Source organism: Periophthalmus magnuspinnatus, chromosome 1 (genome assembly GCF_009829125.3).
Source record: "Periophthalmus magnuspinnatus isolate fPerMag1 chromosome 1, fPerMag1.2.pri, whole genome shotgun sequence".
NCBI classification, from domain to species: Eukaryota; Metazoa; Chordata; class Actinopteri; order Gobiiformes; family Gobiidae; genus Periophthalmus; species Periophthalmus magnuspinnatus.
The window spans coordinates 33,203,322-33,218,396 of record NC_047126.1 but is presented as its reverse complement, the minus strand read 5'-3'; the positions used below and the strand labels follow the sequence as shown (position 1 = coordinate 33,218,396).

The window sequence follows — 15,075 nt, the reverse complement described above, 5'->3', positions numbered from 1 at the left end:
GAGGACTTATTTGCTTAGTTAAATCCAGGTGGCGACCTTTTTGTGGCCGGGCAGTGTACGACACTGTTACATAGGCCCCAGTAATATTATAAGATCAAGGCAGATGAAGGGGGGAAGAAAAAGCAACAGCAGCTGCCTTTACCCACTTTCATGGACTACAAAGCCTAAGGCATGATGGGAAATGCAGTGCTGTGCACTGATAGTGGTGTTAGTGTGTAAACTCCACAGTGAGCTCTGTGTTCTTTGCTCTGGTGATATGCACTTCAGTCCGTGGTGTGTGAGACAGGAGAACGCAATCACAAAGTTCAATGCAGTTTTGTTCAGTCCAACACTTCAAATGCACACAAGACCTGCCCTGTAACGCTGAGTGATCTTTTTCTCCTTCCTCAACTGAAGCTGACTGCTCTTGCCAGGCAAGGCGCACCACATCTTAAATACACCTATGCAATCACAGCAGAGGAGGGAAGGAAGCAGCAAGGCAGAGGAGGGAGGTGGGGGGAGGGGGTTTACCTGGTGGTGCCTGTGATGAAGATGATGGTGAGGACAAACCAGAACATGTAGCAGAAGATGATGACCTTCAGCATGTCTAAGTAAGACCTAAAGCAAACACAGAACAGTAGATACTTCAAATGCGCTGCACACACATGCATGTTTTCAGGCTCAGGGATGTCAAGAGATGTCGCTTAGATGATATTCGTGGTTATTCAGGTCACAATAAAAAATGCATTAACGTTTTCTCACATTTCTCTCTTGTTTAAACACTCTCAAAGTTCAAATCTTCGTAGATTTAAAAAAAAAATAAGCACAGTATTATAGAACGAAACGAAATACTATACTGTACTGTACTGTACGATGGTCTTTGTCTGGTTGCAGTTACAACCCTTTTTGCTCCCTGTTCAAACTTATTGCTGCTGTCGTCCTTATGTTATTTTCCTCCTTCTTTATGTGACGAACCAAAGATTAATTTATTCTGTAATGGCGCCCCCTATAGCCGCCTGACTTCTACCTTCCCTCAGCATGGGCAGAAATTCAACTTTCTCTGTGATGGTGACCATCTTCCTCGGCCTTTTGGCCACGGGCCAACATTTATGTAAATTTGGCTAAACACATTCTGTACTGTACAAGAGATGTGGCACGTCCCTTAGCCAATCAGGACGCAGAACACAGTGTATGTTCATACACTGTTAAAAAAAAGCATGCAAAAAAAATACACACAAAAAAAGCCATGAAACAGCGAGACCACGAAAGGTGAATTGCATTATAGCGAGGGACCACTGTATAACCATAATGGATTCTGTAATACCTACGTTAAACTAGCCTCATAATATATGTGTGATACTAACCTGCAGAGCATGAAGTCGGGCACAGGGTTGGAGGGAAGGCGCCTGATCAGGTCTGGGTCCTGGTCCAGCTCCAGCTCTGTGTTGTCTCCTGCCCTCTGCTGGACATGAGGCTGCAGCTCCTCCTCAAACACCTGTCTCTGCAGAGAGGCCCCCAGCAGAAGCAGGAAGTCGTCTGAGCACCAGAGGAAAGAGAAGAAGAGAGGGGGAAGAGAGGGAGAGAAGTGAAGAGAGGGGGGGTGAAGAGAGAGGGAGAGGGGGAAGAGAAGGAGAGGTGGTACAAAGAGAGGGAAGGCAAGGAGAGAGTGAGAAAGTGTGAGAAAGAAGGTAAAAGGGAGGTGGGAGAGGGAGGATCGGGTTGAGAACGAGGGGGACGATGGAGTGGGGGAAGGGGGGGGGGAGAGGAAGCGAGAGGGAAGAGCGGGGGATGAAGCGAGGGGAACAGAGCAAGGGAGGAAGATGGGAAGAGGGTAAAGAGAGGGGAAAAAAAGAGAGGGGGAGGAAGGGAGAGAAGGGGGGGAGAAGAGGAATACCGGAGCAGAGAGAGGAGGAAGAGGGATAGAGGTAAAGAGAGGGGAAAAGGAGGGGATAAAAAGAGTAGGGGACAGAGAGGGTGAGATAAGAGAGGGAGAGAGAAAAAGAGAGAGGGTTATAGGGACAGAGGGAGACAGAAAGAAAGAGGAGAGAAAGGGAATGGGGAGGGAGGGAGAGAAAGATAGACGGGAGAGAGTGGGATAGAGGAGCATTACGATACAGCTGGAGCAGCCTTTGCAATCAAACAGTGAGAGATGACTCTTTAATTTAATTGTGGTCAGTAATCTCAAATAGACCCTTTACTCCCCTCTGCTTTCATTCATTCATGGTTGAAATTACTGCACTCACCAATTGTGCAATGATCTAATCCAATTCCTCAAACCCCCTGAGTGGAGTATGGTTCAACTCCTCCTCATTAAAGCTTTAACCCATGTTATAATGTTGTTACCTCAAAAACACATGTTTCATTCACACATGTCTGTATCTCCGAAGCGCAAAAGGCTTTGTTCCACCTCACGATGTCACGCTGTGGTACTTTTCAAGTAAACAGTTACCATACCTTTTACCTTTTGTTAAGTAGAGATTGGCAATTCCAGACCTGAATCATCCAAATTCTACTGAAGGTGTATGGAGTTTAACCCCTAGACTTTATTCTTTTTAGACATAAAAATCATGTTAAAGGAAGTATCAGAATGTACTGCATTTTTTCACACAACTACCTCTATTTTACATATACATCTATATTTTTCCTTTGACGTATCAAATAACCTGGGAAAATCCCTGCGGCACCTGTGCTCTGATTGGTCATCTTTGAGGGACAACTTAAACAGATTACCGTAATGACAGTAAGATATTTAAAAAGCCCCATGCCTCTGCTTTGAGACGCTGCTTGATTTTACATGACAGCACAATTGGTTGTGGAGTTATGGTAACGGAAAGTCCACAACCGCGCTCTATCAGCTTTCTTTGGTTCTTCTCACTGTTTCTTTCCTTACTCGATGTGTTACTTCATGATTTGTTTCACATTGCTGCTTTGAAATGCACATACTAGCAGTGTGGTCGGAACATGTGATGAAATAACCACATGTGATTGTTTTGGAAGGGTTTTTTTATCCTCTGAGTAATATATTTAAATTGAGTCCACATCCTGGCACTTGAATTTTTTTTTTTTTTTTCTGTATTATGACAAATAATGTGCATTCAACCTGATAAAACAAACCAGAACCAAATGGTGCAATCAGTCAATCTAGAGTTTAGGAGGGGGGCACTTACAGAGCAGAAAGATGGGGTTGGGGGGTGTGAGGTGGTCTGGGAGGAACAGCCATTTCACCACATTGGAGTCTAGGCTGGAGGAGGGCGCCCTCCAGGGGTAATCTGCAGGAAAACAGGCTTGATCAGAGGAGAAGATAAGATAAGATATCCCTTTATTAGTCCCACAGTGAGGAAATTCCAACAAGAACAAGAACAGAAAAAAATATACCAAACAATGGCATGATATATAAGCCTTTAATTTGATTTGATTTAATTTACCTTTTTTTTTTTTTTTTTTTATCAGCCAATTCAGCAGGCCCAAATATAAAAGAAAACACACACACAAACACGTAACCCTCAAGGAAAACTAAATAAAAAAAATTGAAATGATGTTGCTATGGAGTAATATAATAGTGTGGCTAGCTAACAGTGACACTGTTTCCCCAGTTCAAACACACCTGCACAGGAGGCAGGAGGATAGCCGATACAGAGGATGTACTGCACACACAAAATGCCTGACAGGAAGTAGCAGTAGCAAGGCCAAACTGCAGAAATGAGACTCCTGCTGCGACGCCACATGATGCTGATGAGAGCGAGGGCGTGGCCAACTGCAAACACGTCCATCCTCTGACCAATCACATTCACTGCCAACAGGAAGCATGTCTAAAAAAGGACAAGTCACGCATGATCAGATACCATGTTCAGGAGAAGACGGATGAAAATATAAATCCTATATATCCTAACCTCCAGGCCAAACTTGTAGAAGAAGTAGTTGATGAAGTACTTGGTGCAGTTGAGAAGGCCCTCATCAAGGTGACACCTGGTGATGTCATCAAACAACGTCCTGGTAGGGGGCGGGGTCTCACCACGACGCAGACGATAAAGCTCTTGATGCCGGTAGACTGTCACCTCAAAGGCTAACAGTGCTAGCATGGTCAGGTTACTCTGTGGAGACACCACAAGCTATTCCACAACAAACCCACAATATATTTGTCCAGATATCAAGCTTTTACAATTTAAACTAGGTTAAACTAGATCCAGAGTGGACTTCAAAGAGGGAGGAAATGTTGAGCTTCCTAACTGTCTATATGTGCCTATATATAGACAACGCAGCTGCTTATCTTGGCCAAGAGCTCACAAAATTATATTTAAACAGAGACTATTTTTCTTAGTGTATCCCTGAAGATTGTAGAGTGAACATTGTAGAGTTCTACAGTAGTAGTAGAACTCTTGAGTTTGATATGTGGTGCAGTTGTGTTACCAGCAGATAGTCCAGAACTCTCCCTTTGGTTTTCCTGAGTCCCACCCACTGGGCGGGGTCTACAGGTCCCGAGTACAGCACAGACTTGGACAGGTCCAGACTGGTGTTAGCGACCTGTAACATGCTAATGAATGAGTGTTTACCATGATATATGCAGTATACACCAGTACTGTGTCTGCTGTGTACCATGGGGCAGGTGGAGGAGTACTTGATGGGCTGTACCACGTTCAGCTGGTACAGCATCTTGCAGACAATGACCACACAGGTCCAGATGGTGCACACTGAAGACAGTAGGGGGCGCCACCTTCTGCATGGTAAGCCCACAGCCACACACAGAATGAATACCAGGTTGAACACACACACCTGTGCAGATAGTACAGGGAGGAGAGTAGGAATCAGATAGGATCTGGTAGTGATACTGTTATGCACATATCGATCCTAATGAGCATGCAAATGTTAAAGGGCCCACATTACACTATTTTCTCTATTATAATGTTGTTTCCTCATCACAATCATACGTGAAGTTGTGTTTTGTTTCATTCACGCATATTTAACACACAAATCCTCTTCTCAAACAGAAAACACTCTGCTCCACCTTGTGATGTCACATGGTCATACAGGACGTGCTCCACTGTGTTTTTTAATTCATTTTCACTAGATTCATTTGGATAATTTCAGCCCTGGGATCTCTACTAAACAAAAGGAAAAAGGAGCTGTTAACCTGAAAACTACCACTTCATGACATCACAAGGTGAAACAGAGCATTTTGAGTTTTGCAGATCTAACAGACTAATAATAAAGTGTTACTCAAACATGTGTGAATGAAACAAAAACACAACTTCACATATATCTTTGAGGAGCTGACAACGTTCTGACATGGCTTAAAATTCACAAGAATTTATTTAACGTAATATAGGACTTTTAAAGTTTGACATCACTTTTAGACCTATTAAGATAATTTCTTAGTTGTTTTTGTTTAACACCTCCACTGGCAGAATTTTGGTGTTTCAGTTTGTCTATTACAGACTATTTGAAACCATCTTTAAAGAACCATTTAAGGTGTAATAACCAGTTGTAGCAATCCACAAATTTCTTGAAAGTACCCCTATAATACTAGGAAAATAATACCTTGATAAGTACTGTATGGTGTATTGTATTGACTGAAATATATTGGTCCATCATGATCAATAATTGGCTCTGTGCCGAGCAGCCCACTAACTACCTCACTCGTAGAATACTTCAGTTTGTGGTGTTGTTTTAATGTTTATTATGACTCAAGAACATGGATCTATTAAAATAACAGGATAGGGTCCTGCTGCTTAGAGCGCCCTCAAGTTGGATTAGTGGATACTCATTGGTACTACAACAAAAAAATCCCTCATGTTCAGAAAGGATTTTTCTCATAGAGCACAATGTAATCATAAACTGCTCATGTTCGGCTGACAGAGGCTGATAGCGTACTAACAATTTTCATAAAGGTCGAATTTTGTGGTGATTTTTACCTATTTTTAGATCATAAACTTTTTCTCAGCTCAAAATAAAAATAAAAAAACTATTAAAAAAAAAGCGTATTTAACATCAGTTACACTCTGTCCACTCAAGCTAAGCTCAAGCGCTGACTGGTTAGAGCTGGCACGAGGTATGACATGAAGGAGCATGTGAGCGATGTGAAGTAGCCAAACTGTCATGAATGAGCCACAAGTTACGAACATGGTTCAGAAGCGCCTGGAACCATAAATAAATTACAAATTATAAATCGTGTGTACCTAATCTGTGTGTCTGGTGGGGGACAAGGGACAAATGCCTTATCTGAGCAAACCTGTGTTGAGGATGATAAAGACTGGACAGGTGACATGTGCCCTGCTAATTTTGAAAATGCTGAAGTGATCAAATATTGCTATAATAAGAATATCTAAGGAGTGAATGATGGAAAAGGCTGCATGTTATAAGAGATTGGTGAGGGTAAATATTGACACAGGTGCTGTCATGTGGCACTATCAAGTACTACAACAGTAACACAGTTAATATGCCTGCATCTGTGTAAATGTCTAAATGTGTTTGTATGTTAATTCCTTTATCATTAGACCTATTATCTAGATCTAATAGATCTATTGCTATTTTGTGGGATTTTGTTCTGTCTTTGTTTAAAATTCTATACATAGATTTTGTCTCTTCTTATCTAAATCCTGATCTATGCTTGACAAAAAGTGTTATGTCTTGTCACCAACTACTTTTTCGCCTAGCTCCAGTTTCTCTTGTTACTAAACTGCAGCCCTGCAGAGACTCTTGAATATGTGCATACCTCTTTGACAGACACCCAGATGATGTATGCTGACACCACTTTGACTATGTGCAATTCCAGTAGCCACCACACGAGGCGCTGTAGCTTCTGTAGGGACAGGAGGAAGCGCAGGAAGAGTACCGAGAGGCGGTCCACCACGAGACGCCAAGACACCAGTACTGTAATATTAGTGAGCGTTATAATGTTAATGATCTGAGCTTCGCTTTTAACACAGATCTATTGTGCCTGTGTCTGTAACATAGTTCAAATTTATGATACCCGTGGATCATTATGTCATTATTTGGGGATTTTAAGCCACAATATTCACCTAAAACGACTTAATAAAAGAAACAAGTCCACCCAATGAGAACTGATGTCGCCATAAACATCATCACAACACAGAGCCATGAAGTTGTCTGCATTTTTTTCCATTTGTGCCAAAATGGCTACGCGACACTGCTCAATCTTATGCATTTCACCAATTAAGAAAATTAAATTGGAGAATGCAGTAAGCACATCACAGTAGATGTATGCTACTGGCAATGAAATCTGCAATATCATCTTTGAAAAAAGCTAAGATAAGATTAAAGTTTGCTAGAGCATGCATGAATCACTCCAAATACAACTTCAGGTGAGTAAATGGTAAGGGGAAAAAATTATAACATGGTTAAAAGCTCTGAAATGTGTAAAACTATTTTTGGATGCTGTGGCAGGCGTATAGTGTCATATTAGTCTTATATGGAGCATTTATTTGAATACTGAAGTAGAGCTGAATAATTTGGGGAAAAATATCTAACAGTGTTCTTTTGTAAGCATTACGATTGCGATTAGTGATTTTATGTTTTATTTACTTCTCAGAGATTACTAGATCACTTAAACATGCATGGATAACATCCATAGGGGAGTATAGTTTAATTCTGGGTGACCTGTGATGTGGTCAGACATGGAGTGAACTGCCTCCTCCTCCTCCTGCATCTCCAGGTTGTTGTCCATGTGTTTGCTCTCAGCGCTCATGCGGTGTCCTCCCTCAGACAGGTCCACCAGGCTGCCGTCTGAATGCACCAGTCTGCACACAGCACCATGGTTAACTCTGGCACATTTACATGCCGTAAGTGTGTGCCAAGTAAGTGTGTTAGTCCAGCACGTAAATGTACACTGTTCCATATTTAATGAATAAACATATGGTCACAAAAAGTGGCCTGTGTGGCAGGGTACGGATGTGTGGCGTGCTATGTCCAGCCAGGCTCTGTGAAGTGGTATGGTGGTGTGGTTGGGGCTCCGTGGCGTGGTATGGTGGTGTGGTTGGGGCTGTGGCATGGTATGGTGGTGTGGTTGGGACTCTGGTGTGGCATGGTGGTGTGGTTGGGGCTCTGTGGCGTGGTATGGTGGTATGGTTGGGGCTCTGTGGCGTGGTATGGTGGTGTTTTTGGGGCTCTGTTGCGTAGTATGGTTGTGTGGTTGTGTGGTTGGGGCTGTGGCGTGGTATGGTAGTGGTGTGGTTGGTGCTCTGTTGCGTAGTATGGTGGTGGGGTTGGGGCTCTGTGGTGTAGTACGGCGGTGTGGTTGGGGCTCTGTTGCGTAGTGTGGTGGTGTGGTTGGGGCTCTGTTGCGTAGTATGGTGGTGTTTTTGGGGCTCTGTTGTTTAGTATGGCGGTGTGGTTGGGGCTCTGTTGCGTAGTATGGTGGTGTGGTTGGGGCTCTGTTGCGTAGTATGGTGGTATGGTTGGGGCTGTGGCGTGGTATGGTAGTGGTGTGGTTGGAGCTCTGTTGTGTAGTCTGGTGGTGTTTTTGGTGCTCTGTTGCGTAGTATGGTGGTATGGTTGGGGCTCTGTTGCGTAGTATGGTGGTGTGGTTGGGGCTCTGTTGCGTAGTATGGTGGTGCTTTTGGGGCTCTGTTGCATAGTATAGTGGTGTGGTTGGGGCTCAGTTGCGTAGTATGGTGGTGTGGTTGGGGATGTGGCGTGGTATGGTGGTGATGTGGTTGGGGCTGTGTACCTGGTGATTGTGCTGTTGTGAGTGTCCACCACTGTCTGAAGGTCTGTGAGCTGCAGGAAGGGCTCGTGAAAGTAATGCAAGTGGATCACACACACCTGGAACAACAAACAAACACAGATTTAGATGGAAAAGTCAGTTTTCCACCAGCCTTAGTTGGCCCTTCTCTGGTTGGTCTTATGGGGTCTGGTTATGTTTCGATTACTCTTTAGAATCCGGTACTACGCTGCCCGGCCAAAAAAAAAGTCACCAAGCAAATAGTTAGGAACCTCCTGCAGTTGGTCATGTCTAGGTTCAGCAACAGTCTGTGCTCAAAGAATGAGGTCAGCTGACACCTGAATATACTGAATGACCAGGTTATTCCATCAATGGATTTTTTCTTCCCTGATGGCACGGGCGTATTCCAAAATGACAATGCCAGGATTCATCGGGCTCAAATTGTGACAGAGTGGTTCAGGAGCATGAGACATCATTTTCACATATGGATTATCCACCACAGAGTGCAGACCTTAACCCCATTGAGAATCTTTGGGATATGCTGGAGAAGGCTTTGTGCAGCGGTCAGACTGCACAAAGCCTTCTCCAGCAGGCTTTGTGCATCATCAATGCAACATCTTGGTGAAAAATGTATGCATCACTGGACGGAAATAAATCTTGTGACGTTGTAGAAGCAAAATCGAAACAATGCCACAGCGAATGTGTGACGCAATCAAAGCTAAAGGCGGAACAACCAAATATTAGCGTGTGACCTTTTTTTTTGGTGGCAACTTTTTTTTTGGCTCGGCAGTTTATATCCATGGAAACTCTCCGCAACAAACCAATATCCATGGAAACATTGACAGTCACAACAGTGTAGTATCTGCTTGACCTGGTTTGAATATGGGCCAAGAAGGTACAAAAAGTACCTCGCACCATTTAAGAAGGGCTAGTCAAAACTCTCCAAATGAGGGTACAGTGGAATGGGGCCAAGTAGGGAGGGCCATTTTTTATGAATACATTAAACAGTATGGATACAGAATATTGGCTTTATGCCCATTCCGAGAGCAGAATATCGAAATCTAGTTGTCAACTTCTTCCTTTCTGTTCATATGATGTAATGAGTTGTAGTGGCTACCAGCAGGAACGCAGCTGGGATAAAGATTCTGGTGAAGAGCACAGGAACAGAGAACTTCTCCAGCCCCAGATCATCCAGCCTGCAGAGAGCACAGACAAAAGATTGGACATACCTTTTCATTTCTGTTTCTTCTTTCCATGGTAATTTACACTGTGATTCTCACAGAAGGCATCAAAATTATAAATGACACATATGGAATGTAGCCAACCAAAGATAAACTCAAAATAACATTTTATGCCTTTTCAATAGTCTGCCTTTGCTTTTCACCTTTGACATTTCTTGTTCCTGACAAGGCACAGCTGCGAAATGAAAACCATTTCAGAAGACTTCATCAGGAAGCTCACTGAGAGTAGGGTTTGCAGTGCGGTCGACAATGCAAGGGTGGCTCTTTGATGTGGCTCAGTGTGTATATAAAATGTAGTAAACATTAAAAAAAAAAAAAAAACATTGAATGAGAGGGTGTGTCCAAACTTTTGATTTGTAGTTTAGGTAGATGTTCAGCAAAGCAAACACCAAACACGAATCTGGCCTCACCTGTGAATGCTGAGGCCAGTGTAGTAGCTCCAGCTGACCGGAGCTGAGGGGAACTGGAAGGTGTAGACCAGGATCAGGACCATCATGGAGTAAACCACCACCGTGAGCCAGAAGGCCCTGAGCAGAGAGCGCCACCACTGGTAGTTTACCTGAACAAGAGCACATTGGTGCTGTGTCACTCTACAGCAACCAAGGGAATGCTGCTCAAATGTGCTCAATGACTGGCTTTAGAATGGATGGTCTGGATTCATCTGGACTCTGTTTCAGACAACCTGTCACCCACCAGTAGTGATCATCCTTAATTCTCAACCTATAACCACTCCCTCCTGAACTTTTAATAGGTTACATTAATATAAAAATAATCATGCCTCACTGGTTTAAAGAACTAGGAAAACAAGTGAGACATCAGAAATCGCCTTGGATTAAAGCAGAGGAGCAGTACCTGGTACAGGGCCACACAGCACAGAAACATCACCATGTAGATGACTTTGTAGAGCACGATCTTCCCCTCGAAGCTGACGAAGAAGAACATGGTTCCACAGACGTAGATCCAGTATTTAACAAACATGCGTTTGAGCACCGCCCCCAGAACATTCATCTGTGCTCCGCCCACCTCGGTCTGGAGGAGGAACGCGTCCTCACACGAGCTCTCTGAAACACACAGTTGTATTATTATAATTCAGAGGTCTACAGGCGTGTTACAGTCATTCAGAGGTCTACGGGCGTGTTATCGTCATTCAGAGGTCTACGGACGTGTTATTGTCATTCAGAGGTCTACAGGCATGTCACATGGACCTGAGCATTTCCCACCTGCAGAGGGTGCTGTGGTGTGGATCGTCACACTGGACAGGCGGGTGGGAGTGGGGCTCTCCTTCAGTGTGTTTTGTTTCTCAGTGATGGACTGACGCAGCAGCATCCAGAAGGTCAGCAGGCAGATCAGCTGTGCTCACACAAGCACACGTAGTAACCAAACAGAAGTCACATTTCCCTAAGACGCTGGAGCAGGTTCTCTCTGTGTGAGTAGCTCACCTTTGATGCCAGCTCCAGACAGGGTTCCTCCTTCTGGGGGAAGACCCCAGGGACTTTGTGGACCTCTGGCAGACTGAAGATGTACTGCAGGACGAGCAGCAGGTTGCCGTAGGCAACAAGCCAAGGGGCGGAGTCCAGGGTGTGGCGGCGGCGTTCCTTCATCATCCATAGAACACAGGACCACAGCAGCAGCACACAACTGAGCCAGGACACGTAGGAGATGGACCAGGCCAGCATGGCCACCAGGGCGGCGATATAGCTCTGCCTCAAGAGGAAGCTCAGAGCCACAGAGGCCATGCCTTTTCTGTCAAGCAGCTCCGCCCCCTGCTCCAGGCTTTGCTCCGGACTCTGCCCCAGGCTCTGCTCCAGACTAGGGTCCAGGCTCTGCTCCAGGTCCTCCTCAAACATGCACGTCTCCAGAGTGTCTGTACTCACACACACAAACATATTTAGTCCCCTGAATGTGATAAACAGTAGCGCACAGCTCTTCTTATATGAACAGTTCATCAGGTCTTAATACACAATCCTCCGCACCATTTTGTCCAATCGTTTAGAATGTAGAGTAAACCAAGAGACAGTGATACTGATGATGACAGCCATTCATGTAGGTATCTCAAAACTCAGCTCAGCAAATACCACTTTTCCTCTTCCTTCACCTCTCTACAAAGGTAAACACTGCTAGCACATGTGTTAACACCAGGTAAATTTATAGAGCTGATTTCATCTGCTTTGGATTATAGGGTTCAATCTGACATTTTTGGCAAAATTTAGTTACTATTATTCCTGGATCTACATAAATTATATAAAAGTCTAATACAGGGCAATTTTGAGAATTTTATGAGCAGATAGATGGGTTTATATGCAGTTTCACAAATTCACTTGGGGTCATAATACATAGATTCTACATAACTCCAAATGTCTTATAAAACTTGAGCATCCTGACCAGTTCTGTTCAGTGATTCCAGTATGACGCTCTCACCTGACTGGCTGATGGAGAACTGAGGAGTGGAGTACAGATCCGTTTCCAGTACAGTACTCTGAGTAGGCGGGCCATATGAACCAGAGGGACTGTGATTGGCTGAGGAGACCTGCGCATACAAGATGAGACCATGTACGATATAGACTACTAGAGCAGGGGTTCTCAAACTTTTTCACATCCATGAAACTTGTCCTCTGCGTTTGACCCATCCCTCAATGCCGCTGGGGCAACCTGAAATTAATCTAGGTCTAAACTAGGGCTAACCATTTCTAAAATAGGACTACAAAACTAACGCAACTAAAACAAAAATGTGGAATAAACTGACTCAAAATTCAGCCAATATTTTAACTTCAGAGGAAACCACGTAGCAACTGAAGGATCAAGGATAGCATACCACAGTTTGAGAACCCTGTATTTGAGCATAAGGCTACAGTGGGGGAAAAAAGTATTTACTCAGCCACCAGTTGTGCAAGTTCTCCCACCTAAAAAGATGAGAGGCCAATAAATTTCATCATAGGTATACTTCAATTATGAGACACAGAATGAGAAAAAAAATCCAGAAAATCACATTGTCTGATTTTTAAAGAATTTATTTGCAAGTTATGGTGGAAAATAAGTATTTGGTCAATAACAAAAATTCATCTCAATACTTTGTTTTATCCCCTTTTGTTGGCAATGACAGAGGTCAAATGTTTTCTTTAAGACTCCACAAGATTTTCACACACTGTTGCTGGTAGTTTGGTCCATTCCTCCTGCAGATCTCCTCTAGAGCAGTGATGTTTTGGGGCTGTCGCTGGGCAACACGGTCTTTCAACTCCCTCCAAAGTTTTTCTATGGAGTTGAGATCTGGAGACTGGCTCGGCCACACCAGGACCTTGAAATGCTTCTTACGAAGCCACGCCTTTGTTGCCCGGGCAGTGTGTTTGGGATCATTGTCATGCTGGAAGACCCAGCCACGTTTCATCTTCAGTGCCCTTGCTGATGTTGCTGAGTTTTCATTCAAAATCTCGATATATGGCCGCATTTGATACATACACGATACATGGCCCCATTCATTCTTTCCTTTACACGCATCAGTCATCCTGGTCCCTTTGCAGAAAAACAGCCATAAAGCATGATGTTTCCACCCCCATGCTTCACAGTAGGTATAGTGTTCTTTAGATGCAACCCAGCATTCTTTCTCCTCCAAACACAAGAAGTTGAGTTTTTACCAAAATGTTCTATTTTGTTTCATCTGACCATATGACATCCTCCCAATCATCCAAATGCTCTCTAGCAAACTTCAGACGGGCCTGGACATGTACTGGCTTAAGCAGGGGGACACGTCTGGCACTGCAGGATTTGAGACCCTGGCGGCGTAGTGTGTTACTGATGGCAGCCTTTGTTACTTTGGTCCCAGCTCTCTGCAGGTCATTCACTAGGTCCCCCTGTGTGGTTTTGGGATTTTTGCTCACTGTTCTTGTGATCATTTTGACCCCACGGTGTGAGATTTTGCGTGGAGCCCCAGATCGGGGGAGATTATCAGTGGTCTTGTATGTCTTCCATTTTCAAATAATTGTTCCCACAGTTGATTTCTTCACCTTAAGCTGCTTAACTACTGCAGATTCAGTCTTCTCAGCCTGGTGCAGGTCTACAGTTTTGTTTGTGGTGCCCTTTGACTGCTCTTTGATCATAGTGGAGTTTGGAGTCTGACTGTTTGAGGTTGTGGACAGGTGTCTTTTATACTGACAATGAGTTCAAACAGGTGCCATTAATACAGGTAATGAGTGGAGGACAGAAGAGCCTCTTAAAGAAGAAGTTACAGGTCTGTGAGGGCCAGAAATCTTGCTCGTTTGTAGGTGACCAAATACTTATTTTACCGAGGAATTAACCAAATAATTCATTAAAAATCCAACAATGTGATTTTCTGGATTATTTCCCCCCATTTTGTCTCTCACACCTGTAGTATACCTACGATGAAAATTACAAACCTCTCTTTTTAAGTGGGAGAACTTGCACAGTTGGTAACTGACTAAATACTTTTTGTCCCACTGCATGAAGCTGTAGCAGTGGACAAGCATTACCCGAACGTGCGCTTGGCTCCACAGCGCCCTCTTGGCTTCAGCTGACAGCTCAAACACAGTGTTGTCTGGAGGCTCCACAGGCTCCTCCCCCTCCACAGGTCCCTCCCCCTCCACAGGCTCCTCCCCCTCTGCACTGCGGCTTAAGTCTGCATTCAGGAGCTGCACACAAACACAGTATTCCCATGTACATACTTACACATACATATCTGAAGACCAGGAGAAAAGCTTGCATGAATTTAGACCTTTCTATAAATTTTCTGCCGGAGAGTAGGCCACCTGTTCGTCTCCATGACATTCAAATGCCTAAATGAATTGTTTAAAATGTAATGTATAACTTTACAGCTCCAAAAAAAAAAATTAAAAAGTGTGGTCATAATAAAGCTATAGTTAGTTGGTTTGACTAAAATACTCATTGTTCATAACTCTTATCAACATGAGCGCAGTGATGGGCAGCGGAGATGAGTAATTGAGAAGAACACTCAGTCTCTCACAGCTAACCCCCATGGCTCTAGTGCGGCTGCTGTACCTTGTTCCTGCGTAGGGCACACACACAGTGGAAGAGCAGCAGCACCATCAGAGGAGAACACAGGTGAAACCAGCGCAGCTCCGGGCTCAGCTGCAGCCTCCAGGGGGCACTGCAGTCCACCCTAACCAATGGCACCACTCCGAACACACTGTGGAAGAGGAAGGACACTAC

The 15,075-nt window shown here is 44.1% G+C and overlaps 1 protein-coding gene across 1 annotated transcript in view; it reads right to left on the bottom strand.

Annotated features, from left to right (window-relative positions):
* Positions 1 to 15,075, bottom strand: part of LOC117370448 (piezo-type mechanosensitive ion channel component 2-like) — a 77,536-nt gene that overhangs the window by 46,249 nt on the left and 16,212 nt on the right. Inside the window, 19 exon segments of the mRNA XM_055221762.1 lie at positions 511 to 597; positions 1,344 to 1,515; positions 3,147 to 3,248; positions 3,584 to 3,788; positions 3,870 to 4,070; positions 4,387 to 4,500; positions 4,573 to 4,749; positions 6,689 to 6,904; positions 7,625 to 7,733; positions 8,663 to 8,757; positions 9,774 to 9,852; positions 10,308 to 10,456; positions 10,750 to 10,994; positions 11,118 to 11,247; positions 11,337 to 11,635; positions 11,684 to 11,761; positions 12,316 to 12,424; positions 14,379 to 14,537; positions 14,905 to 15,052. Of these exon segments, the coding sequence (XP_055077737.1) occupies positions 511 to 597; positions 1,344 to 1,515; positions 3,147 to 3,248; positions 3,584 to 3,788; positions 3,870 to 4,070; positions 4,387 to 4,500; positions 4,573 to 4,749; positions 6,689 to 6,904; positions 7,625 to 7,733; positions 8,663 to 8,757; positions 9,774 to 9,852; positions 10,308 to 10,456; positions 10,750 to 10,994; positions 11,118 to 11,247; positions 11,337 to 11,635; positions 11,684 to 11,761; positions 12,316 to 12,424; positions 14,379 to 14,537; positions 14,905 to 15,052 (2,874 nt within the window).